This window comes from Podarcis gaigeae (genome assembly GCF_964106915.1).
Source record: "Podarcis gaigeae genome assembly, chromosome: 12".
Classification (NCBI taxonomy): Eukaryota; Metazoa; Chordata; class Lepidosauria; order Squamata; family Lacertidae; genus Podarcis; species Podarcis gaigeae.
Window position 1 is genome coordinate 39,996,872 of NC_139688.1, and position 27,966 is coordinate 40,024,837.

The 27,966-nt window shown below is 40.3% G+C and overlaps 1 protein-coding gene and 1 long non-coding RNA gene across 3 annotated transcripts in view; one reads left to right on the forward strand and one right to left on the reverse strand.

The window, feature by feature from the left end:
* KCNH8 (potassium voltage-gated channel subfamily H member 8) overlaps positions 1 to 27,966 on the forward strand; it is a 157,225-nt gene that overhangs the window by 74,745 nt on the left and 54,514 nt on the right. For both annotated transcript variants that reach the window (XM_083705591.1, XM_083705592.1), the window contains exons 4-7: positions 6,214 to 6,341; positions 10,954 to 11,194; positions 20,364 to 20,521; positions 25,822 to 26,026. In XM_083705591.1, the coding sequence (XP_083561717.1) occupies positions 6,214 to 6,341; positions 10,954 to 11,194; positions 20,364 to 20,521; positions 25,822 to 26,026 (732 nt within the window). The remainder of the gene's footprint in view (positions 1 to 6,213; positions 6,342 to 10,953; positions 11,195 to 20,363; positions 20,522 to 25,821; positions 26,027 to 27,966) is intronic.
* On the reverse strand, positions 5,632 to 25,931 carry LOC310828477. Its single transcript, XR_014556943.1, has 3 exons — positions 25,814 to 25,931; positions 25,030 to 25,193; positions 5,632 to 6,302 (listed from the first exon to the last, which is right to left on the reverse strand). It is a non-coding gene; the product is annotated as an uncharacterized lncRNA (long non-coding RNA).

Here is a 27,966-nt window from a genome sequence, read left to right on the forward strand (position 1 = left end):
CCCAGCCACTCTGGGTGGCTTCCAACACATATAAAAACGTAATAAAATGCCAAATATTAAAAATATTAATGTTTTTTTAAAAACATTGGGACATCATCACACATTGTGTAAATGTATATAAAAATAACACCTTGATGACTTTTAAGGTTTCAAACTTGTGATTGTGAGTTCAAACAATGCACCTGGAAGAACTGCTAAAGCAAGGAGGGCGCACAATATTGGTTAAAGGCACAAATTTAGTTAAACTAACTTATTTTGCTACCTGACAGAATAATGAAAGTGCAAATCTACCATATTCAAGGCAGACCTAATTCATTAATGATTGCATGAATTATTCATGCAAAGTATGAACAGGGCTACTTTGAGAATCAGTTGCTTAAAACCTATGTGGCATTTGAAGAAACATTTTTGGAGTCTTTCTTCATATCTCTGTGTTGCGAGCAGTCCAAATAGGGAAAATCTTCCGCATAAAAGCACAATAGAAATAAAGGAACTTTTTTTTTTTAGACCTGTCACATCATGAGAGGCAGATATTCGCCCGTGAAACATAATTAAAATCTTTCAGATAAGACTACCCACTAAAATACAATAAAAGTAAAGCATAATATCCACCAAAGTATTGAGTTGCATCTAGACTAAGGGATTGTACACACTTTCGCTTGTCCTGCCACTTCCCCTCAGGAAAACTCATCGTTTACCACTGAATTGGAACAAACATCTCTAGATATTTCTATGAATTGATGTTTGTTCCAATTCAGCGATAAGCAGCTGGTTTTCCTGGGGAAAGTAGCAAGACCAATGAAAAACCGCTCAGACCCACAAGACAAGTGGAAACCTCTCAGATATGTGCTTTTTGGGCACAGAACAAGCGGAACAGTGGGCGAGCCCTATGTTAGTGGTACCAAGTTCCCACAGAAATCAGTGAAGCAACAAGCTTGAGCTGCAATCCTATACCCTTTCCCTCTAGGGAGAAGCAGCATTGAACTCAATGGGACCACGTTGCACATGTTTCTAGAAAATTTACTGATAACAGCAGGGCCTTTTCAATAAGGCCATGCAACTCTAGAATAGCTTACTGAGAAGTCCATTTGCAAGCCTCCATGTTGATGTTTCAAAAGAAACTCAAGACCTTGTTTGTCATTCAGTTCTGACTGTACTCACATTGGTAGGGTTTGAACCCTCACACAGCATTATTATTTTTTTATTTTTTTTAAAAAGACTACATTTTAGTGCACTTTTCTGGATATGGGTGAGGTTTGGTTCTTACTCTGTATCTCTGGTATTCAAGTGGCCGGGAGTTGTTGGAGTCCAACAACATCTGTAGCATCACAGATTCCTCATCCGTGCTCTAGGGTAAGGATTCTTCCCGCTGTTTGGTTAAGTCTTCAGACTTGACCCGGATCCTCTTGGGCCTCACATACACTATCGAGAGCCACATCAGTGATGCTTTATCTAATCAGAATCCATTGTGCCACCTGCACCTGTGTTTTCACAAAGGGTCAAATCTGTGATAAAAGCACAGGAATTTTCCTAGGTGAACCAGTCCAGCACATTTCCCTCTAATAATCTGAGCCAAGCCTACCATTAGGCTGTGTGAAGCAACCGCCTCAGATAGCGGATGCTTAGGGCCAGCGGTAGCAATCTCACCTATTCCTACTGAGCCACCAGCCATTGCCCTTTGGCACCACATGGTATCTTCTGGCCACCCTAATCTGGCTTGCTGCTTCAAGGTTTGGTACTGAAGTAAGATTCAACTGTTGGTCCTGGAGTATGCTTCTGTAAGTAGAATTAGAGGAGGCACTTCTTGTTCTTCGCTTCAGGCACCAAAAGGTTTTAGGCCAGTCCTGCTAACCACAGGCAGTCAGATGCCTCCAGAAGCAGGACGTTATGATTTAGGTGGCAGCCCTGAGATTGTATCCAGGAACCACAAGTATAATCTGTCTCTTTTTAGACTTAATATGTGGACTAAATGAACATAAATAAGCAGAGGAGAGGGTGGCATTCTTATACACATTCATTTTCCAGGAACTCCCTTCATGGTTGAGAAAGAAGCCTCTGGTCTCAATGTCTGTCCTGTGTGCGTGTGTGAAGTATGTTTTCTGTTTTGACTTAATATTTATGGCTGCCACCTAAATCAAGAAAACTATTAGATGCACACTGTTGCAAACTAGCTTGAAAATATGCCACCATTCTTCCCAACTGTTGTATAAGATTTTATATCAGATTTATATCGGTTTCAGATTTCCCTGACACCTGGCCTGCCCCTTAAACCATTTGTTTTGAGTAATGCAGAGATAAGCTGCCCTAGTTTTTGTAGTCTGCGATGCAATGCTCTTTATTTAATCATATCTGCCTGAGATATTTTAGAGGCATTCCTCAACTGTTTTCTGCATAAATGTGGCTTTCTGGAAATACTGCAAAATCCCTCTTTTTCCTCTCTTGTATAGCTCTAGCTGATTGCTGCGGCATAAATCACAGAATTATGTCGAGTTCCTTCACTGTGTTATTCCAGTGACTATTTGTATCATTACAGGTGGGACTTACAAGAAAATGTCGCTGCATAAAGTGTTCCTGTTCCTGTTCCAGCTGACTGGATGGAACCCTGCCTGTTTCTAAGATATTCCCAGTGCTTTTTTCTGGGTGTACGCAGGGGTACGCATATCCCTAAACATTTTGTGAATCTAAGTTTGGCCTCATTGAGAGGTAGTATTTCAATATGAGTAGGAAAATGAGAGTACCCCTAAGCATTTTTTTAAAGGAAAAAAAAAGCACTGGATATTCCATTCTGTTTCTCTCGTTCCAACAATTAGTCAGCCTTCCGTGGCCTTTAACCACAGAAGCAACTTATGTGCTGGTAACAGTGACAGATTAAGGACCACTTCCCAGGCTATGAACCTGCTTCTTCTGGGGGAGTTCAACGCTATCTAGCGCAGGATTACCACTGTGTCCTTCAACATTACTTCAGCCTGGCATTGATGGCATTGATTTAGCACTCCTGCTGCTTTACCTTCAATTTGATGAAAAAGAGTAATAGAGTTAAGTGTCATCCACTTATTCATAACACTTCACCCCAGGTCTCTGGATGGCCTTTCTCAGTGATTTCATGCAAATGTTAAATAGCATGGCGGACCAAATGGAACCCTACAGACCCCATGGCATAATGTCAAGGATCTGAGAAGGAGTCTTCCAGAACCACCTTCTGGGATTGCTTGAAACCCCTCCCTCCGTTGAAATGGATCTGGAAACTCAGGCTCATCCAAAGAATGCCTGGACAACTACCAGCCTTTCAAACACCTTGTCCGTTAGCAACTTCCTGATAATTGTTAATATCTTCTGGTTCCAGAGCAGGTTTTTGTTTAGAGGCAGCCAAAGCATTTGGTCTCTCAAGAAGACATTTATCTCAAGAAGAATTTATCATCTTCTGGACCCAGCAAGCCAGCATATTTTATCCCAGTGTAAATTACATTGGATTCCTATGATTTGTAATTCTTTATGTCTTTCAGCAATGAAATAAGCTGCCTATGGAAGTTAGTGAATTCCTATTTTGGATGCTTTTGAGGAAAGAGAAGAAAGACATGGGTTAGGGGTGATTCTGATAGAATTTAGCCTCTCTTCTTAATCTCTGAGTGGCCCTGAAAGTTAATAAAATGTGTGAATTCAGGAAGAGTGTGCCAGTGCTTTCTCCAATGTGAGAATTCCATCCAAATACCTCGTATTTAGAGGTGGCTTATAATGATTTGAAGATTGGGATGTTCATTCTAATGCAAAAAAAAAAAAAAAAGCTGTAAAAATAAAAGTCAGTGCATTCAAGTAGATGGCATGATGCTAGAAAAGCCTTTGGGGGTTTCACAGCAGTGTTAAAAAAAGGCTCCTTAGCCAGCTCTGCAGGGTGAACAAAACATGTCCAGAATCATTTTAGGGAGAGGTGATTGCCCCTCTGTGTTGCTCACTAATGGACTTGCTTTCCATTTAAGCCTTCACATCAATCATGTAGGCATCAAGTCTCGCTGTTTCCTTTTGTGCAGACGTCAAGATGCACTTTTTATCTATTGCTGATTTCTTGCTGTGCTAATTGGGTTTTCTTCACCTCATCTGTATATTTGGCATTGATTTTAATTATGCTTGCTTGATGGACAGCTTAGTTTGAAGCTCCCCAAATTCCTTTTCTCATTTCTAGCAACAAGTTTAAGTTTACAATTACAGTACTTGAGGAAAGGGTGCAAGACTTCATTAAAAATAATAATCACCAAATTGTTCCCATTGTACCTGAAATGCTTTTATTGAACAAGCCTGGACATTTGTAGGTGATTACCTACTTCATGAGATGCTAAAGTTGGAATTGTGAGCAGCAAATCAAATAAATCAATTAATGTAATAATTACACACAATCAGTGTGTGAACAGATATATATTCTTAAGGCTGAAGTTCTGTATCCACTTCCCTGGGAGCAAGTCCTGTTGAACTCAATGAGACTTGCTTTGGAATAGACATATTACAGCAGTGCTTTTCAAACTGTGTGTCACAACACGTTAGTGTGTCGGATGCATTATGTAGGTATGTCACACGAACACTGCCTGTGCTCTTCCCAGGGCTGGAAAAGGGTTAGTTTAATCTCCGCTTTGCTTTTGCACGTCTAAAAAACATGTCACCAACATGAAAAGTTTGGGAAGCTCTGTATTACAGGATTGCACTGTTAGTGTGGTATAAATTGTTTCTATACACATTTATTCCGATCCACAGCATTTGTTTTCAAGGCAAGTAATGTGTTTTCGGACCCCTTCTGCGACATTGAGGGTCCCGCCAGGTGTTCAAATAGAGGAGCATCACAGATGATGTGGACAGAGTTGGCATATCCTCTGTGTTGATTAACGGGCAATAGGCAATTCACAGCCCAACTCACATTGAGTTCCTTGGTGCCTACTGCGCAGATAACTGAACTCTTGCAGTCACAGTGTTTTACACATTGTTGTAACTTGATATGATTCATGATGATACTCTCATTCCTAGTTAGTAGCTTTATATTTGTGGGGTTATCTGTATAGCAGCAACTATCGTCTTTCCGAGAGCAGGATCATTCTCCAGAACAGGTTGTAGGTGTGTGTCATGCTGTGTCACAGTACGTTCAGATGATCCCAGCATTTTATCGAATATAGGTCAAACTCTGCTCTAATTTATACAAGGATAAACCCAGAGATACTCTACTGAAGCTATGGCAACTGCATTGAATGGAGGGCAGTATAAATAATACCTCAGTTGGCCATTGTGTAAAATGAAATAAAAAATCTTAGTTTAAATCAGCACCACAATTAGAAATCTGAAAGCTGGAAAAAAAGTGAATGCTGAATTCTAGCCCTCATGGATTGCCTGTACTAAGATAATAGCTACAGGAGAAGAAAATGACATTTCATTTTTCTGAACATACACCGAAACATTGGTGATCAGCTGTATACTTAAATATGATTCCATACAGATGAACTGTTGGTCCACTTCCCAGGATTCATGAGGATCGGGGAATACATATGTGGACACAGAAGTGATTTCTGAGTTGATGGTGGTTTGGAGGAGCCAATAAGGACTGGGAGGGTGTCCAAAATTTGGAGGATCTATAAGGATTAGTACACAATGGGAATATTAGAAAGCACTGGATCTGTGACTTTTATGATTCAGTCATGGGGGACATATGTGGCCTGTGATTTAGCGGTGGTGGTGTGTTGAGGCACCTCGCAAAACAATTATGCATTTTCAAGAGAATTCATTTCATTAGATCCAACTTTTGTGTGCATAACCAAGTAGACCTTCTCTCTATCTCCCCTTCCCTCCGCGCCCCCTTTTCCTCTCCCTCTCTCTCCCACACCCAAATCCACCCGCACTCTCTTTCTCCCGACTCCTGCAGCACCCCTCTTTCTTCCCATTGCTCACTCCATTTCCCTATTCCCAGTCCCCATATTGCTCCCCCTTCCCTTCTACCTTTACAGTCTAACCACTATACCACAGTGTCTCTCTCTGTTGAATTAGGGTTGGTGCCTTCTATGAAAATTAATTCAATTTTAAAACGGAAAGGAAGCAAAACCAAAACAAACAAAACGAAACAAGTAAACAGCCGTCTGGGGCTTAGACTGCCAAAGTGCTGAAACTTGAAATAGCAGTGGTTCAGTGTCCAGAGATCAAAGTGCTGTCTGCATTGTTTAATATTGTCTCATCTTTGTTCTTCAGAAAAATTCAAAGGAAGAGGGAGAGCAGGATCACATTTTGATTCAGCCCGCAGACGGAGTAGAGCAGTCCTTTATCACATCTCTGGACACCTACAAAGAAGAGAAAAGAACAAATTAAAAATTAATAATGTAGGTGTAGAGTACTAAGCTTCTTTTTGTGTCGTTATTTGTACAGTGAATTTTCTTCTAACTCAGAAGAGTTTCTCTAATGGGTACTACTAATCATTTGTAATATTATTTGTAGTACGTTCTTGCTCTCAAGTTTCTTTTCAATAATGCAACATGGAAGGTCAATATATAAAGCAAAAAACTATGCCAGTATAATATTTTTATAGAGAATGAATTGAGCTATATTACAAGACAAGGGCAGAACACAATAGAGGCTGCCTGGGACCTTGGCTTTTCATATAGGTGACACATAAGCTTGCAGATCAATGCCATTCATTTTCACAGCTGCAAGCTTCTTTATGTTTTCTTTTCTTTAGCAAAGTTCTTAATTCTGATTCTAATGTAGTAGATAAGGAATTTCCCTGCTGGATGCACACAATCTCCAAGCTTCTCTGGATTTTGAGCCAATTCAGAATACCCTAATCCCTTGTGTTAGGAATGTGATTGTTTTCCTTCTCCTAGAAATGTTGTAGTATTGTTGAAACTCCTTTGGACTTCCTTAGTATTCTGCAAAAGTTTTACCTAAGGAGGAGCTTCCATATTAAGTAGGAACAGCCTAGGGATGTGTAGATCTCACATAGATAATGTAACCTCCGGTAATGTCAGAGGCGTGCTCTCATATGAATGGTACCATTTCATATACAGTGGGTTCAGAGTCCATCTCTGAGAGCCAAACTAGATGTGATACTAATGGTGTTCCCACTATTAACAGGAGTGAAATTGCTGTACCAACCCCTTACCTGAATGAGACTCTGAAAGGAATTTCCCAAGGGGGGGGGGCAAATATGTGACCTGGGGCGAGGTGACCAATCATGGGGAAGTGGACCAGGCCAGTTTTAGGGCTCCTTGTCTTTTAGATCATCTGTGGTTGGGTGGAGCCAAACAAGTAGAAGCTGATCACCTTGGGTGGTCAGTGAAGGCAGCTGAGAAAATAAAGATGAAATCCTATGCCACCCTGAGGCATTATAGGGTTGTGGGTTCATAGGAGCAATCAACTATAGCCCCAGGCTAGGGGGAAGTGGTTTCAGGGTGTCTACAGGGATGGGCCGGAACACTTGGATGAATGCTTTTTTGTACATGTTTGGTCCTCACTCCTCAAGGCTCATCTAGAAAGAAGGAGGGATGATGTACCCTTAATGAAGTACCTTTTAGAAGACATCTGAAGGCAGCCCTGTTTAGCGAAGCTTTTAATGTTTAACAGACTATTGTATTTTAATATTTTGTTGTACCCCAGCCACTCTGGGTGGGGTATAAATAAATATAATAATTATTATTATTATCACTGAATGGCATGCTCAGGGGATGATAAAAGGGGTGCTCTCCTCTAAACAATGAATGAACTCCCTTGCCCTCACTTATTAATTGGCTCTTGATTTGCAGATCATCTCGTGTTGTATTTGAATTAATATACTGGCTCTTGAGTCCTCTTCACAGGTGTTGGGGCGAATGCATTGTTAGCAATTGAAGAGCAGATTCGATCCTTTCCTCTATCAACCTCCTAATAAAAAATGCCCCCCACCCATGCCTACTACTAGGCTTGGAAGGAAAGGTCCCATTGGTACCAGTAGAGGCTACCACTCCCATAGAGTGTGTGTGTGTGTGTGTGTGGGATTTTAATTTGGACTACAGTGAGGGAGGAAAGAGTTAAACCTGCTAATGGGCTGTTTGTTTATTTTATTTTATTTTAAAAAGCATAGACATGATGGCTAACAATACATTCAGCATCATATACAGTTTGGCTCTGAAAAGGGACATAAGATACTCTTGCAGCATTCGACATTTCACTTGCTTTTCTCCCATTTTTTATGCCTGTGTGCTATGGAAAGAGACAGTGTCATACTACACACCCATCCTGCCAAATGCAGGGCTTCTCATCATCTTGCTGATTGATACTTGTGGAGGTTGCCTTCTTCCCCCCCAACTCCTGTTTTAACTGTTGAGCCACATGCACAAAATAGTTTTCACCATGCATGTCGGTTTGGCCAGATACGCAGTTTGCCCTGAACCAGCATTTAGAACTGGAATGTTTTAGCATAGTTGCTCATATTGCCATTGCAAGTTTAAAGCATGAGGTATTTTTAGTAATTCATTACTTTCAGTCTCCCTTTAATTGGCAGCAAGACTTTGAATCAAATCATTGCTGTTGTAAATAAAACCTAGAAGCTGAGGAGATTTCTCCCTGGATTTGAAATGGATGTGTGTAGCTTGGTAGAATACATAAATCGATCTTCTTGTGCTCATAGAATTGCATAATTGCAATCATAGTCTCTGCTAAGGCTTCCATGATGCACATCTCTAAGTAACCACAGCTGACAAGTAAGCCTACAAAATACACTTGCTGTTTTTGTAGGCTGGTTTCTTTTGCCACCAGACCTTTGGACTAATGCTTCTACAAGATGCCCTAATGCAATCTCAGCTACAAGTGGATACAATTTTAATTGTGTGCATTGATTAACACATTACTTTGCTCTTGCATCCCCACTTTTTGCTTGTCCTGTACTCGTGTTTTGCTTGTTTTAATCCACATCAAGCTGGGAAGGACATTTTGGCAACCAAGAAGCCATATGATTTCATGCCTTGAAAATGTTTTTTTAAAAGCTTGCATGACTGAGAAGTTGAAATATACTGGATGCTCTGGTCAGTTTCTTGCCACTCTGTTGCTCCTTGATAAAAATCCTGCCATAACACACAAATTTTGTGCAGCAGCAATCAAAATATGACATATAATGATCAGCACCCATTATATATTAGTATAATATATAATATATTGACCAATGGACACTTCTAGGTCAGAAGTCCATTCTGACAGATAAATGACCACCCAGAACTGCTTTTTTATGTATATGTGATTTTATTTCATTTTATCTTGTTTTCAGCTTCCACAAAATTTTAATTGGCGTTTGCTCTTAATACTGGTCATTGAACGTAATAAAATGACTTGTAGTACACTTCTCAAATGGAGGGTATATTGAGCCCGGAGCTTGTTGGAGCTTGTTGTTCTCTGAATTTTAATTTTTAATTATGGTGAGATGATCCTGGGAAAGAAAGGCTTGATGTTTAATATGTAAATATTAAGTGTATTTAATATATTCTGATGAAAATAATAATATAATGTAAACATATGCTTAATCCACCCCTTGGAATTTATGAGATGAGCAGAACAAATCACCCAGATCTCAGAAAGCAGCAGGGCAAGGCAGAGAGTTTTAGATTCACTGCCACATCTGAAACTCTGTTAAACATGCACCAGCCAGGATGGGAAGTGTGATGGTGGGCTTTTATTTTTTATTTTTTGCTATGCCAGCTCCAGGCTGGTGTCACTGAGGAGCCCTTTAGGGAATTCACAGGGCTTTAGATTCAGAAGTCTCAAAGCCACTGGTCACCTGCCTCCAGACAACCTATTTCTGGGTTTTCTGGGCTCTACAATCAGCATGCCACTCCCACAGGAAGCACCATCCCCACCCTTGTTCTTTGTATTATAGAATCATAGAATTGTAGAGTTGGAAGGGACCTTTAGGGTCTACTAGTCCAACCCCCCTGCAAAGCATCCATGGCCACTCAAACACTGCTTAAAAACCTCCAAGGAAGGAACGAGTCCACTACCTTCTAAGGGAATCTGTTCCACTTTTGAACAGCTTGTACCACCGGAAAGTTCTTCCTGTTGTTTAGTCTCCTTTCTTGTAACTTGAATCTGTTGGTTCGGGTTCTAAGCTCCAGAACAGGAGAAAGCTGGCTTACTCTATCTTCCATGTGACAGCCCTTTAGATATTTGAAGATGGCTATCATATCTCCATTCAGTCTCCTATTACCCAGGCCAAACATACCCAGCTCCCTCAACCATTCCTCATAAGGCTTGGTTTTCTAACTTACCACCTACTTGGGCAAAGCTTGGGACTTTACTAAACTTTACTTAACTTTGGTTAGATTGTGTTCATACTTAGCAAAGTACTCTGACATCAGTGCCTACAGTTGAAACAACAACACACAAAACGATCTACCCTTTTTTGCAGCTACGACAATAAAGAGACAGAAAGTATGGCTCTAGTGTTGTATTGCCAAGCATTATTTTTTAATACCCGAGGTGGGCAAGTCAGCCAAGAATTATTACATGAACAGTCAGTTTAAAAGGTCAAGAGTTCTGTAATGGATGCTTCAGAAATGGCTGTAGCTAAACTGAAAATGCCAGCTTATGCTGGTAACAGCACATCTCAGGAGCAGCACCATGCATTTTCTCTGGATTTATAATGCAACAGCCGCTCTCTTGAGCACTTTTGGCCTCTTTACTGAGTTAGAATCGAGGATTTTCCTTTCCATTTCTGGCAGAAAGTGTTTCCATTCTCCTCCCTTACGGTTAAAATAACCCTGCAGTACATTAATGTGAAGTGCGATTATGCTGAGCCCATGGAAGGAGGATTAAAGGAACAATATCGGCAAATTTAGCTTTGGTGGGCAATGTGTGGGTGGGGGAGGGCAGCTTTTACAAAGTTGTAAGACTACCAAAAAGTTTTCCATTAGTTGTCAAATAAGAACTGATGCATTGTATATTGATTCTCTTTCTCTCTTTCCCTTCCAGAATGTTTTTGTAGATAAACCAGCATTTCCAGAATACAAAGTTTCAGATGCAAAAAAGTCGAAATTCATACTTTTGCATTTTAGCACTTTCAAAGCTGGCTGGGACTGGCTTATTTTATTGGCGACGTTTTATGTTGCCGTGACTGTACCTTACAATGTTTGCTTTATTGGCAACGATGATCTATCTACAACCCGAAGCACAACTGTCAGTGACATTGCAGTGGAAATTCTTTTTATCATAGGTAAGACACACCTCTTCTCTTTCCGCTTTGCTCATTTCGTGGCTCTGAAAATAACTATAGGTTTTTGACAAGAAGAAATAATGCTGCATTCAAATATCTGTATTTATTTTCTGGCATGGCTGACCATACTGTTAGGCAGAGCAAAACAGACCGTCTGAGACAGCATATTTTGTCGTGCCATCAAAGGGAAGCAGTTAGTGATTTAGGCTGTAATCCTGTGTACACTAACCTAGCAGAAAGCTACACTAAATTCAGTAGGACTTAACGGCTAAGTAGAGGTGAATGGAATTGATCTGTTGATGAAAATAAGAATAATAAATTGTGGCAGGGGAAGGGGGAATGAAGGCGCCACTTGGATTTCCATCTTTAGTCATCAATATATATTGGACTGTTTCTGTTTTTCTGGACAGCTCATTACAAAGTACAGATGATAGATGCCTGTCAAATTACCAGGCATCACTAACTGACTGACAAGGCATTTAAGCTGGTGTACTTGCATTTTAAGCCATCCCTTCCCTACTTAGAGCATATGCAGAGCACCTTTCCCTCTGATTAATTTCAGAGAAGCCTCACATATTTGGGAATTCAAGCTTTAAGGGTATGGCTTCAGGGAAATCCCGAATCTCCTTTTGAAAGTTATCCATTGCATCGACTTCAATTACAAAATGATCAGGGTCCATGACTATGAAAGGGGTCTGTGAATCATTGTATCAGTTTGATGTTTGTATATCAAGGCAAACTTGCACAAGTGTCATGGAAACCCTTACTCTGTGATAAGAGCCACAAGTGGATTAAACTCACTTGAAGCTATCTTTGGTCCATCTGGCTCAACATGATTTACACAGACTGGCAGCAGCTCCCCAGGATTCGATCAGAAGTCTTTCCCAGTCTAACCTGGAAATCCTGGGGATTGAACCAGTGACTTTTTTGAATGCAAACAAATGCTCTACCACTGACTTTCCTTGACAACAGTCCTTCCAAGTGGTGACTTCTATGAGCTTCGCGAATGAACATGTATTTGAATCTTGAGTTGCCCCACATCCAAGCTCTGCATTCTAGCCATTATGCTGCATAGCTTATCTGATTTATTTAACGTTATAGTTCTAGCTGCTTTTACTAGGGAGTAAGAATTTTAATAGGGAGTAAGAATTTTACTAGAGGGGGGACTTGGATGGCGCCGTGGGTTAAACCACAGAGCCTAGGACTTGCCGATCAGAAGGTCGGTGGTTCAAATCTCCACAACGGGGTGAGCTCCCGTTGCTTGGTCCCTGCTCCTGCCAACCTAGCAGTTCGAAAGCACGTCAAAGTGCAAGTAGATAAATAGGTACCGCTCTGGTGGGAAGGTAAACAGTGTACATGCACTGCTCTGGTTCACCAGAAGCGGCTTAGTCATGCTGGCCACATGACCCGGAAGCTGTACGCCGGCTCCCTTGGCCAAAAAAGCGAGATGAGTGCCACAACCCCAGAATCGGTTGTGACTGGACCTAATGGTCAGGGGTCTCTTTACCTTTAAGAATAGTTCATTCTCCTACATTCTATATCAAACCGAGGCTGAGGATAGAATTCGGAATTCTGATGACTAGGTTTTACTTTTTTTAAAAAAAAGTGCCTCACATTTCCTATCAACACCTGATATGAACTGAGAGAATTAGCTGCATTATTCACAAATTCATCCATTAAATCCATCATTGACTAATGCCTTAGAATTTGCCTTCTTTCACCAACCACAGATGCTATCCATCTAATATATTATTCTCCAGTACACATAACTTGTACAGGGTGTAGAAAGATGTGTTCTTCCCTGTACAACACCAGGCTGGGCTGCTGTGCATACAATTTACTAGGGTTGTTGCTATTGCTATGCAAATAGAGAATAACAATGAAGGATAATGAAGTTAAGCCTATGCTGATGTAACATTTAATTATGTCTTAACTAGAGTTAAAATTGGGAGGGCTCTTTGAAATTAATGTCATGCCTGGTTTGCCCCTGGGACCTTCTGCATTAAAAACTGATGCTCTACCACTTAGATCCCCCCCCAATTTTGGGGTGTATTTGTTTTGTGACTTTCTCTCCTCCCAGTAACTCAGAGCAGCTACCAATAGCATTTGGAGAAATGTTTCTTTGAGTGGAAGGCTCAAAGTCCAATACACATGCTATTGATCTGATGTATCATTAAGGCGGCTTCTTCATAAAGGCTGCTTCAGTCCCAGGGGAGCTAGTGGAATTTATTTTAGAGTATTTTAAGGGAAATATGCTATTGTGCAGAGCAGCTATGACCAAACAACAAAGATGGGAGTCACCTTAATTTTTAACTGAAGCCACAGAGAGAAAGAATAAGAAATTACTGGCTGAGATATACAGACCCACCACTGATTTCTTCTGCCACATGGAGAGGCAATTTAATACCACCCGCTTTCATTAATTCATCCATGCACAAATTTCATGGCATTTATGACAAGGACATAAAGAAATGGACATTCTTCATCTCAGCTCTTTCTGTCTGTGATACTATTGCATCTCATGCCTGCCTTGTATGTGTGTGAATTATTTTGAATGGCTGTACGTCAGAAATTTCATTGCCTTGTCAGGCCATGTAGACGAGAAAGTTTGAGGCCTGCAGGTAAGCAATTACGATGGCCACTCTGTAAAGCCAGAGTCAGCAGAGAGGGAGACTGTACAGAAGAGATGCACAGGCAGAGGTTTTTTAAATCATTCAACATCTGTGCATGGCCTAGTTGACAGATGCCAGTGTTTTAACTTTGGTAGCTTGGTACATGTACATTTATAATGCAAAATAGGCTTATAGAATCAAAGAATCATAGAACTGTAGAGTTGGAAGGAGCCATGAAGATAATCTTGCCCAACCTTCTGCAAAGCCCTTTCCGTGGCTGCAGAGGAGAGGGTGTTGCGGGCAGGACCCTCCCACATTCGCGGGGGCATCCCTCGCCCCGGCGAGAACTGGGGAATCCCTGGGCGTGCCTGCTACCCAGCCCGCTGGCCTTGCTATGGACTTCGGTTGGTCGCCGCAAGGGGCCTGGTAGGAATTTTTCCAAATTGGCGCACTTCCTGCCTTTTGGTTTTTTCGCCTACCTCGTAGCAATCGTCACAACTTTCATGGTATTGGCGGTTAGGCATTGGCATGGGGCAAATTATAGGAAAAAGGAGGGGGGAAGGGAGCGCCATCACCTTCCCCCCAATGAGAAGGGGTAGTCCGGTAGAGGACTCCCAGGGGGGCGTGGCCTTGTCCGAAGCCTGGAGAGGTAGGGCCTCCGGCACGCCCCCGAGCGGTGACACCCGTGGGATCCTAGTTGGCGTACTTCAACAGGACTCCTGTGGTTTGTGTTCAACCCCTTCCCGGTCACCATGCCGGGTAGTTGATAGAAGCCAATGCCTAAGGCCAATACCTTCAATTCCGTAATCAATAAAGTTGTGGCCTTTCACGCCCATTAACCTTAAAACAATGTCTCTGTGTCTTCATTTCACTTGGGGGAGGAAACTTGCCACGCAACTGTACTATCCCTCATCTTACCACCTTTCAAATCAGCATGTTTTCATTAGGCATTTTGAGATGTATCTCACAATGACAGTCTTATGGAACGTTAAAAAATTATTTCAGATCTGCTGGAAGTTAACATGGGAACTTTTAAACTTTTGGAAGGCATTCACAAGTCACTTAATGTGAGGTGGAATTTTAGAAAATGCAGATGGGTGGATTGATTCAAAATGACCCCCAGTTTCTGTGGAAGAAGACTGGAAAAAAATTAAAGATTATTCACAGAAATATTGTAAAATTAATGAATGTTAGAAAAATGATGGAATGAAGTTATATGGCTTTAGCAGAAATGTTATAAGGAATTAGGTACAGACAGATTGTTAATGTATTAAAGGGGGGGGAAAGGTTAGAATATGTTAAGATAAATTACAGGACAGAAAACAGAGGAAGATGGAAAGGAATTGCTGAAACAGTTAATTGAAGTGGAATACAAAAAGGGAGGTGTGAGGAGGTCGCTGACACAAGCGAACGAAAGATAAGATATTGTAATTGTTGGATGTGTTTTTAATTGTTTTTGTTTGGTTGATTCAATGTTTTAGGGTTCGTGTTGTGTGGTGTTTTTGTTTTTGTATTGTATTGTATTGTATTTTCTTGTTTAATTCTTTTTCTTTTCTTTTGTAATCTTTAAACTGCTAATAAATATTATTTAAAAAACAACAAAAAAACACAAAATGACCCCCAGTTTTCCAGCCTGAGACATGCACTATTAGGAAACATGATACGTTAAAAATTACCTATGAATGTGAAACTGATTTTGTAGTTGTTTTTCTTTATCCGCATGTGTTGCTTACCTTGTGGAAGGGCTTTAGATTCCACTCCACCTGTCTGTATCATCATACCTGAAGAATGGGGAAACATCACTTAAAAAAATTAAAAAGAGGGCTGTCCAAAAAGGATAGCCATTTTGGACACAATATTGACTCAACTTTACTGGAGCAACTTCTTTGAGGTCAAGGGTTTCAGCATGAATTTACATCAGGAGTATTTAAAAAGCTCAGAATCGTCGTAGATTTAAAAGCAGAAGTTCAAAAGCTTTTGTTTCTGATGTTTTTGATCTGTTTTATATTTGTTTTATGGTTCTCTTTTGTAGGCTCTCTTTTGGAAATCTAGATTAATAAAATTATAGCTGTTGGGGTTTGTTTGTTTTTTTAAAAAAAGAATTGTTGTAGATTGAAAGCCTTAGTAAGTAGGAAGAAAGCAGAAACAATGAAAGTGTTTATAATCCCTTATAATTTCTATGAATGTTCCCTTCTTCTGTGTTTCAGATTACATGGATGTTTATTCAGGAGCATAAGTGCAGGAACACAGCCTATTCAGGAACATAATGACTTCAGGAACATAATTATCACAATAGTGGGCAATCAAATGTGGACTTTGAAGTAGGAATACAGAGAGAGAGAGAGAGAGAGAGAGAGAGAGAGAGAGAGAGAGAGCCATTTTGAAACAGGGAAGTGGGGACCATAGAATCATAGCATTGTAGAGTTTGGAAGTACCTTGAGGCTCATCTAGTCCAATCCCTTGCAGGAATTGCAGCTAAAGAATCCCGGCCACCCAAGCGCTGTTTAAAAACCTCCAATGAAGTGGGGGGTGTCTACCACCTTCCGAGGTAGTCCATTCCACTGCGAGACTCAGTGTCAGAAAGTTCTTCCTAATGTTCAGTTGGAATCTCCTTTCTTGGAAATTTGAATCCAGGAGAAAATAAGTTAGCTCCATCTTCATGAGACAACCCTCCAGACATTTGAAGATGGCTATCATAGCTTCTCTCAGACTTCTGTTCTTCAGGCTAAACATGCCCAACTCCCTCAACTGTTCCTCATAAGGAAGGCTTGGTTTCCAGACCCGTGATCATCTTGGTCACCCTCCTCTGCCTACATTCCAGCTTGTCAATATCCTCCTTAAACTGTGGTGCCCAGAACTGGACACGGTAATCCAGATGGGATTTGACCAAGGCAGAATAGAATTATACTATTACTTCCCTTGATCTGGGCATTACTGTTGATGCAACCAAGAAATGCATTAGCTTTTTTGCTGCAACATAACACAGTTCACTCGTGCTGAGATTGTGGTCTACTATAAGACCCCTAGATCCTTTTCACGTGTACTGTTGTCAAGTCAGGTGAACCTTATATTTGTCCCTACCAAAATTGATTTTGTTAGTTTCAGCCCAGTTCTGCAAGGTCATCTTGAATCCTGATTCTATCTTCTGAAGTATTAGCTACTCTTCCCAGTTTGGTGTCATCTGCAAATTTGATGAGCATCCTATCAATTCCTTAATCCGAGTCATTTATAGGTCCCAACCATACAGGCAAAATAACTTATAGTTAGTAGAGCATGAGACTTTTTATCTCAGGGTTATTCCACAGGGAGTAGCACTACATGACTCTTTTGGTCCCTTCCAACTCTACGATTCTATGTCTACTTAGAAGTAAGGTCTATTGAAATCAATGAGGTTTACTCCCAAGTAAGTGAAGTTATAATCACATTCTATATACGTTTTGAAACAGGTCAATAATAATAAATTACTTTTTGTGACTCCTGGTTGGCTTTTACATTTAGAAAACTGAATCATGGCAGCTCAATAAGTAGATAGCTATCTTCTAATCTCTTGTTTAGGTCTGTTGTCATGTTTTCCATTACTAGAATAGACCAAAGTGGCTATTTATCTATTTCTTCTCAGCAGGAATGGTCGGGCTTTCTCCCTTTCCTTGTAATGAATGAGTGCTCCTGATTTGTAGGTTTAATATGATTGATAAACCAGGCTTTGAATGTTGCCCCAATTTTATTTCTAAACAGGCTGGAATACTGTACTTTAATTAAGAACTAAACTTGAAAATTATTACTTAGGGGTGCTTTTTTCTTTTTCTTTTTTTACTGTGGAAATTTTATGGGAAAATCTGTCAAAGTCAACACATCTTAAGCGTCTGAAAAATAAAACAAAACAAATAGCAATGAGACCAATTAAATAAATGTGCAGCTTTTAGAAGGTCGGGAAGTAAAGCCTAATTAATCTTCTCTGGATGTGACTTTTGTAGAATAATGACTATTCAGTGACAGCAAGAAAGAAATGTAGGGGGGAAAGCCATTGCTGAAGAAAAGTTTAAAATTTGCCAGTATTGCCTGATTGAGTAAAAAGTCAAAGGGGTGAAGAACAATATGCCCAGTGAAAATGTTCCAGTGCTTTGATTGCTTTTCATCAGAAACTCTTTAATGGCAACACTCTGCAGGCATAATAGTTGGCCACAAAAGGAACTAGGATCTTATGTATATTTATAAGCAAATCAGGAAGTAGGGCTGAGAAAAAGCAATTATGAAACCTGACATGCTTGTCACAAGCCATATTAGCATTAGATGCTGTATGTGCACATTCAAGGATGATATTTGCACACTTCTGAGCACAGAAGCTAAAACAGCCCATCTCTCTCCAGCTTAATGACCTAGGCAGAACCTTCAGTCGCATCCAGGGATGGCATAGCAGGGCTTCCTTGAAAACCTTGGTGTGCAAATTGGAGTCTGGCATCACGAGCGTGTCTCACTGGAGCAAATTCTTACCCCTGCTGATATTACCCATGATAGAGAGTTATATGGTTCCCAGTTTATAATCTAGATTATATTAAGAAAAAGTGTAAAAGTGGAAAAAGAGAGAGGCCACGTGCCACTTTAGAACTGAAGTGTAAAATAGTGCAAAACCTGGCAGTTTGTGTGTCATATTCAGTCACTTGTGCCTTTACAAAAAGAAAAAAGAAAAAGTGATAGAGAGCAACTGTAAAATTGCAGTGGAATATTTTCCCTCTTGTGGCTTGGAAGCCTTTACAACTTTACTGAAGGTGCTACAAAAAAACTGTTAGTGGTGTGCAACATGATATCTACAACTAGACCAAGGACCATTTCAAAACATTTCCTCCTCTCTCTCCTCTTTTACATATATTTCAGAGCTAGGTGATTACTAACATTTGAAAAGGTTCCGGGACTAATTAACCCCTGCCTTGTTCCAGTTTTAACAGTACATTGAACCGTTGTTAGAGTCAAATGGTTTGCTGGATTAATGAATGCACCAAGAAGAATACATTTCTAGTGTAAAGCACAAGCTCTAAGCATCAATCAGTACTATGCACACTTACCAGGGATTCCCACTGAACTTACTTTTGAGTAGATGAGCAGAGGTTTATTTTAAATTCATTGGATCTACTTCTGAGTAGACCCACATAGGAACATACAGCACACTGAAGACATTTTCATGTTAAAAAATGGCTAAAGCATGGTTCATATTTTTATAGTAATTTTTTTTAATGCCTAAAGACAATAGGTTATTGTGGTTCTCCAGATGTATGGTTTCTGTTCACAAGTGATATAGACTGTGATGTAGCCAGAAGCCAAGTTGCATGTCACTACCAGGGACTTCACACTGCCCTGTGGAGTTTCTTGTTTGCAGAGCTCCTGCTGCATATCCAGGGGATACATAGTGCCAAATGGCTCTAGATCAGCAGTACAGTGGTACCTCGGGTTACATACGCTTTAGGTTACATACGCTTCAGGTCACAGACTCCACTAACCCAGAAATAGTACCTCAGGTTAAGAACTTTGCTTCAGGATGAGAACAGAAATCGTGCTCCGGTGGTGCAGCAGCAGCAGGAGACCCCACTAGCTAAAGTGGCGCTTCAGGTTAAGAACGGACCTCTAGAACGAATTAAGTACTTAACCCGATGTACCACTGTATTGCAGTTAAGGCAAAAATGGCAATGTATGTGAAGTTTCAGCCAACGTCAGCATGACAACATTTTTCTCATGGTTTCTTTTCAGAGGCCATGCATTGCAGTCTCTTTCTCATACACACACATTTTGCAAAATAGATTAAAAAATAATAATCTTGCATTCTGAGTTATCTCAGGGAAAGGCAACTGCTGCCCAGCCTGGTCCATGGGTGCTATTACGGGGGGGGGGGGGGGGAAATGGTGCAAATTGAATTGCAGAGATGCAATTTCTGATTGAGATGACATGAACTGAAATGGTCAGATACAAGCAAAGCATTATATAAACTCTGTGCAAGTTTTTGATAGAGGGAAAATATAATAATGCTAGGACCTGCAGCTTCTAGCAAAATTCCTTTGACATTCTGTAGATGTTAGAGCAATGTTCTCCTTGACACCAGTAAGAGCTACATGCCTGAGGGCAATATATGGTCCTCATCTTCTGGAACATGATAATAATTGAGACAACTGCCAGAATCTGAACTTTTGTTTGGATTTTAACATGCTCTAGCATGCCACATCGAAAGCATTTCTCATGGCAATAGGCAATGCAGCCATAAACTGTAATACAGAAACACATAAAATGTGCAAGTCACCACACTGTAATTCTTAGCTTTGATTTGTTCCCACCATCTCTCACCATTCAGTTACTTTCAGCTGACTCAGCTTTTCCATTCTGAGAAAGTCTTCCCTGTGTTGTGTGGAGTGGCCTGCTAAACATCTGAAAAATATTTGCCAAAAGTGTTTCCCTCCCAGGTTTTTATTGTGAAATAAATAAAGAGCATTGCTCTTTTTTTTTTTTTTGCCCTCTACTTATCATTTAAAGGAAAAAAATAGCAGCCTCTGACAACTTGTTTCTTTCTCAAGCAGATATTATTTTAAATTTCCGAACAACGTACGTCAGCAAGTCTGGCCAAGTAATATTTGAAGCGAGATCTATTTGTATCCACTATGTGACCACCTGGTTCATCATTGATTTAATTGCTGCACTTCCTTTTGACCTGCTTTATGCTTTTAATGTCAATGTGGTGAGTATGGCCTTTTTATCCCACTTTATCTCTACTGTTCTCAAGTGTCCCTTTTGTGAATGAAAATATTGCTCTTCGCAGGCAAAAGAAAAGCACAGGGCCAGTGTGTGTGTACTGTACCCTTGAGTGCAGCTTTTTATCTCTTCCAAGTACATGAAGTGTTTTTGTCTTGAAGTGCTGAAGAAGCAGTTGTGGGAAAAATGTAGCAGTTAAAGCAAAACCTTAGGTATCAAACTGAGGGGAATCCTCTGGAACTATAAAGTCTGCTGTACTTCGTGCACCTGTGGTCTTTTTTCCTTTTTTCTTTTTTTAAGGATCTCCATGTTCAGCAGGACGCGAGTAAGAATTTTAATAGGGAGTAAGAATTTTACTAGAGGGGGGACTTGGGTGGCGCCGTGGGTTAAACCACAGAACCTATTACTTGCTGATCAGAAGGTTGGTGGTTCAAATCCCCACGACGGGATGAGCTCCCGTTGCTCGGTCCCAGCTCCTGCCAAAATAGCAGTTCGAAAGCACGTCAAAGTGCAAGTAGATAGATAGGTACCACTCCAGCAGGAAGGTAAACAGCGTTTCCGTACGCTGCTCTGGTTCGCCAGAAGCGGCTTAGTCATGCTGGCTGTACGCCGGCTCCCTCGGCCAATAAAGCGAGATGAGTGCCGCAACCCCAAAGTCGGTCACGACTGGGCCTAATGGTCAGGGGTCCCTTTACCTTACTATGTTCAGAGAAACCCTTCCAAAACACAAATGTCTAAGGGGAATTTGGGCCAATCTTCTACTCCTACACAGATGTGGAATCTGTGGTCCCCTAACTCTGATCTCCAGCTTCCTTCATCCTTCATGCTGGTAGAAGCTGGAGTTCAAGTACATTGAAGATGGGGAGGGGTGTCACAGGTCCTGCCCTGCCCTGAGTTATGTAAGCTAAGTAGAAATACCGGGTGGGGGGGGGGGATCTTGATTTTAAAAACTACCGTATTTTTCCATGTATAACACACCCCCATGTATAAGACTCAAATTATTTTTGGGGACTCAAATTTAAGAAAATGGGGTGAGATGACCCAGAGTTGTTGAGATTTTTTTCGGGATGATTGCCCAGAGTTGTTGAGCTAACTCTAACCAGATTTTAAAACGCTGACCTCTAACAATTGCTCACATCTCTGAACAGCAGCCGGAAATCAAATGCCCAATTGCCGCAGTGACAGCCAATCCACAGCAGCCGTTAATTCAGCAACCTATCACCCAACCAATTTGTGTGGCTGCAGAAAATCCAAAGCAGAACTTTTAGCAGCCAACTATCACACACCAAATCACCACCGACAAGCTCCTGTTCACAGTGGCAACCAGTCACCCACATTCACTATCTGTGTATAAGATGAGGCACGTTTTTAACATTATTTTACGGTAAAAAAACCCCTCGTCTTATACACAGAAAAGAACGGTAGTTGAAAATGCTTATGAGATCAAGTGTGCTATCCGTTATTTTTTTGGTAATGGAAATACTGGAACATATTCATGGCAACTACTGGTAACTTAAGAATTAATAATTTTAATTGTACACACAAACACACACAGTTAACTTTCTTGTATCAGTTATCCCCACCCCAAGAGATGTTGGGAAGTTGATGTAAGCTTGTGAAGGCTCCAAGGTTCATCAGCATTTGGGGTGGGAGAGTCAGTTCACTCAAAACCCATTAAGCCACAATCTTGATATGCATCTGAACATTCACTAGACTGTACAAAAAAAAAAAAAACACCATTCAGGAAGTTATTTTGCCACACTGATTTCTTAAACGTTTTCATATTTTGCCTATAACATGCACCCCCCCTTAAGGTTGTAGTGTATGCTATGTTTTACTGAAAAGCGGGATACTTGCATAGTTCCTTCGTGATGTTGACTCAGTTCTGCAAACCAGTAGATTAGGGGGAATTCAAGTTTTTCTTCTTTAATGCCTTAATACTCTCCTGTTTCTAAAGATCTTTATGCACGATGCAACGATGCTTACTCAGAAAATTTTTCTACCATGAATGTCCTGCACATGCATAAATCCAGATTTTACTTGGGGGGGGGGGGTATTTGGAGATACAGATGAAAGCCTTGTGAATTGTTGGATTGTTATTTAATTGATAGTCTTATATGTAGAGTAAAGGAGCCAACAAATGCTGATAGAGACTTCTTTATTTTTAATTATGATTGTGACGTGAAGGATTTCTAAGCATCTAACAGAATACTTCCTTAGCAATAATTAGCACAGGGGATGTACTTTCATTTGTTGTTTTTGTTAAAGCAGAGGCTGGGGAAGACTATGCAGCCTTCTGACAGCATGCAGTTAGCTGAAGTCTGAAATTTTAAAAGCATTGAGATACATAAGAGCACACAAGGTCTGCTTACTTTGGTACTGTGGCTAAACTGATCTCTACCCATGGAGAGGTCAGCACTCCTTCTCTCTTACAAGGCTAGGTAGCTATAAATTCTTCTTCCTTTTAAATTCTGCTTTCAGTGAGTTCAAAAGCACGCAAGTTCTGATCACAATAAGAGCTAGGATCATTTTATATAATTAGTAAACTGTGCAGTAAATTTTTGTTTGTGGATATCTAAGGTGTAGCTGGAAATTCTCTAGTGGAGCAGTGGGAAACCTCATCCCAGGCAGCCCTGTATCAGAAAGTTTTTAATGCTTGATGTTTTGCTGTGGTTTTTTTTTTTTATATTTTGTTGGAAGCCACCCAAAGTGGCTGGGACAACCCAATCAGATGGGTGAGAGATAAGTAATAAGTTGTTGATGGGTGAGGTATAATTCCTGTTCTGGGCCCAATAAGCACAGGACGCCTTTGCCCAGTGGCACTGTAGCCCATAAATAGGTACTGGGCAAGTATCACTTGCCATGCCTTCTCCAGCCACTTTTTTAGTTTTAATGTTGCTGTTTTTAGCAATGAAGATTCTTGCAGTTGCTAGGAAAAGCTTAAGCTTACTAGTCTAAATCAGTTAGCTATAAAGTGAAATTCGGCTGGCTTTGCATACATGAGTAATCAAATTTAGCTAGGCAGAGAGTAGGAGTGCTGACTCCTTGTTTTGTCTTTCTAAGTTGTGAAAATACTGTATCTTCTGTATATGAATTTCAGATCTTACAGTGACAAACGGAACACTGCTGAAGGGAAAAAAACATTTGGAACGAGTAATGAGAAATAATTACACATGATTTATTACACTCATTTGCAAACCTATTATTATCACATAATTTAAAAAATTGGAGATTTAGTTTAATCCATCATAGAAAAATGTAATGTGAGCTCAAGTATATATAACTGATATAACTTCCCTTTAAAGGAGTATATAGAGGCCCCTCCTTTCCGATAACTGTCTTCTCAGTGGCCATTTTGCCTTTTGCCTTGTACCTGGATTTAGTCTTCCCTCCCCAAACTTTTTCCCTTTTGTAGTGTGGGCAAGACTCTGGTGACTTTATGATCATAGAATCATAGAATTGTGGAGTTGGAAAGGACCGCAAGCTTTATCTAGTCCAGCTCCCTGCAATGCAGGAATCGTTCTGCCCAATGTGGGGCTCAAACCCAAGACCCTAAGATTAAGAGTCTCCTGCTCTACCAACTGAGCTACCTTTTAAAGTTGATACATGGTTTATTTACACATATGTACAACCTGGGCCAAGGATGGAGGGGTTCATAGCAGCAGCACTCTAGGAGCGTCTTGCTTCTTCCATCGGCACATCCTAGATTCCAAGCAGAGATCCAACATCATGCTATCTCCCTGCTGCTTTGCTCCTCCTGGTCACATAACTCCTTACTCTTAAGCTGCTGGCTCACATAGCTTCTAGCTCTAGTTTCTCTCAGTTGTGGCTTTATCTTCAAACTAACTTGGAGCTGAGGGAGGGGCCCCAACCATCGAGTCCCTTTGATGCTTTGTCCTTTTAATGGCTTTGTCACCTCGTGCAAAAAGCTTAGCCTAGCCCAACACTTGACTTAATTAAAGGATTAGCTGGGTCTAGCACAACTTAATACCACAACTTAATACACACAGTTTGGGCTTAATACACGCTGGCTTATTACATATGGGTCTGTCACCCAGTCTTAACACTCCAAGCACTGATGAAATTCTGACACCTACTGGACTCAGGAATTTAGGGTGTCTAGCACCCACAAACTCATAACACTAATATGCATAGGTTTACACTGCTAGGATGTAAGCCTGAGGGCAAAATTTAGGTTCCTGTTGTTGTTGTTGTTGTTATATAACTAGAAGTATTTCAAGTTTTCCATACCTGAATATTACAGATAGGTAGCCGTGTTGGTCTGCCGTAGTCAAAACAAAAAAAAATCCTTCCAGTAGCACCTTAAAGACCAACTAAGTCAGTTCTTGGTATGAGCTTTCGTGTGCATGCACACTTCTTCAGATACTTCTTCGTATCTGAAGAAGTGTGCATGCACACGAAAGCTCATACCAAGAACTGACTTAGTTGGTCTTTAAGGTGCTACTGGAAGGAATACCTGAATATGTAACTCACCTTCATGCATTCAACAAGGAGGTGCATGGGCACCAAGGTCCACCTTGTATGTGCATCTGTGCATTTTTAAAAATTCTGATCTGTTTCTGAGTCACTCTGCTCTCCCACACCTTGGTCTGTTCCAAGGTTTTCTGTCTAAAATGGAGCTCTGTGTTCCTCATTCACTATAATGGGAAACCAAAAATGGCTGTAATATTTCCCCCTTTTGCCCAATGTGGGTAAAATTAACAGACACATAAGCCTTTCCAGAGTGGATTTAGCCTGCCAAATTGCAGACAAATAGGTCCAGGGGCTTTTTGTGGGGAAGGAAGGGGGATACACTTTCAAGAGGTGTTGGAGTGGTGTACCTTCTTGCTTATACATTAAAAAAAACCATGTAGCTTCAGACTGGCCTTTCCTTTCTGGTGCTTGTGTCCTGCAATAGGCTCACAAAATGAGGCTAACAAAAATGTTGAGTTCTGAAGAGCTCTGGGATTTGTTTTTGTTTGGTTAAAACACAGTGGCATAGGGTTTTTTAAAAAAATTAAACAGAACAGTCAACTTTTGAAGAAACCTTATGCTGCTTAAAAAAATAAAGAAAAGAAAATCCACCTAGAACTCTTTAAGGCTCTGCATGTAATATTTTGGATAGCCTCACTTCTTGCAAAGTACATGGGCCTAGTAAAAAAGAAATAGAAATAGAAAAAAATTAGATCTGTAAGGTTGGAAAAGTATAGAAATGAGACAGTAACCTGAAGCACTTTTCTGTATGGAAAGATGGCTGAATATTACTTTCCCTTCTCACCCTTTCAGGTGTCCATTGTTCACCTTCTCAAGACTGTACGATTGCTGCGTCTTTTACGTCTTCTTCAGAAGTTGGATCGCTATTCCCAGCACAGCACTATCGTTCTGACACTTCTTATGTCTATGTTTGCGTTGTTAGCTCATTGGATGGCTTGCATTTGGTATGTCATTGGAAAGAAGGAGATGGAAAAAAAACCATTCACTTGGGACATAGGTACATGCTTTATTTCCCCTCACAGACTGAAAAGTTATACTTTAAAACATTGAAATGTTGCAACTTAAGGGGGGGGCACAAAAATTGATTTTGTATGATGTAAACTTCTGGCTTCTACGAACTTCTGGCTTCTACCCATTGGACTACAGAGTGAGGGCAGGAAAATGTTGTCTCACTCTGAATTAGTTTCATGCAACATTTCCCAAAACCAAATGAGAGTGATGGCAATACTTACTGCCTCACCCTGGTGTATTGTGTGATTGATTGATTGATTGATTGATTGATTGATTAAAATAAAGGTTTTGAGTATAAAATAATGAGACTGACATCAACCAACCACCAGTAAGACTACAAAAACTTCCAGATCATTTGTAATTTAAATATATTGTATAGGTTTAAACTGAATTTATTAAGAGCATATTCTTTTCTCATAAGGAGATTTATAAGAACTGTGGCATAGTCTTCTCAAATTTGAGAACTTATCTGCCCCATTGTTTTCCCTGAGAGCCATTTCTCAGAGCTTCTCATCAGGTTAATTCTTCCGCTGGCAATGAAACTTGACTCCATTGACCAAGGACTCTGTGCATTACCTCTAGGAACTTAAAAAAAAAGCAACAGCATTTTAACCAAATGTGCAGGAATCTCCTGAAAATCCATGCATTTCAGTTCTTTGCTTGCAAAAGTATAGCTACTGGTTTTATATATATATACAGTATACAGTATAAATCTCTCTAGACTAATTATTTGTTCCTCACTTTCTATATTCCATACTTCCTTTGGAGAAAATGAAATTAATTTTGAGTCGACAGTGCTTTTGGTTACCTGATTCTTTAATATTTTCAACACCAATTTTAGGTCCTGATTTTCTGTGGGCTTAGGGCAAATCATAATAATATTTAAAAATTCTTTATAGTTTAGAGAGGTCTATTATGAAACAGATCCCCTCTGAGTTCTTAGACGTATATGTAAGTGATATTTAGATCTGTGCAGACAATAAGCAGATTACTCTGAAAATCTTCTTGGCTGCAAAATGTATTCTATATTTTGGAACTTCATGATCTTGTAGAACTAGACAGCCGTGGATAGCAGGTTAATAGGAGGCCAAAAAGTCAAGATGTGTCTTCCTTGAGTTCATCAAAGCTGCCATAAATTATTTGGGCAACAGTCTTGAACAAATCTCCCACCTGTCAGCTATAATTTCAGCATCATCTTAAAAGAGAAAGAAAAACCAGTTCAAAACTGTTTTGTGTATAATGATTAAAGGAAATGACTTACCTTAAGCAGTAAACTAATTCCATTTACTTTGAATAAGCCTCCTTTTGCCTTCTCCAGTCACTGAAATGTCTGCTTTTTACACTTACTCACCAAAGTGCATTGCTTTGTGGTGAGTTTTTGTGCTTGAAGGGAGGTCGTATTACACGTGCCTCCTTCAGTATGTTTGAACCAGTAAGTGGTGGAACTTGGGAGTTTACTGACCTTTGGTCCCATGCTTCTATTTTAACGGTGCAGTACTAATTGTACAAAGTTTATTGTTGCATACTTGTGCTCCATCAGCGTCCTCAAGACAGCCACTAGGCTAAAATCTTTTCCATGATCATTATCGTCACATACATCATATTCTGAGAATACTGACAGAAAGATTTTAATGGTTGGGAAGCTTTCCTGGGCTGATGCTAGTGGAATCTGAAGCATTCATCATTCTCTTCATTAGTGCTTCTGCGGTCACCAGAAATTCTTGTCAGCAGCTCTGGGTATGCATTTTGAATATATCCTTGAGGGCATATATCTACCTCAGTTAAAATTCAAGTTATGAGTTTTTTCCTTCCTCAGAAACAAATTACATTATTTAGGTGTAACTAACAAAGGCAGTAACAAAGGTGTAACTAAAGCTGTCGGTCTTTAAATCTGGAGTTATAATTCCAGTCTGCAAATCTGGTACA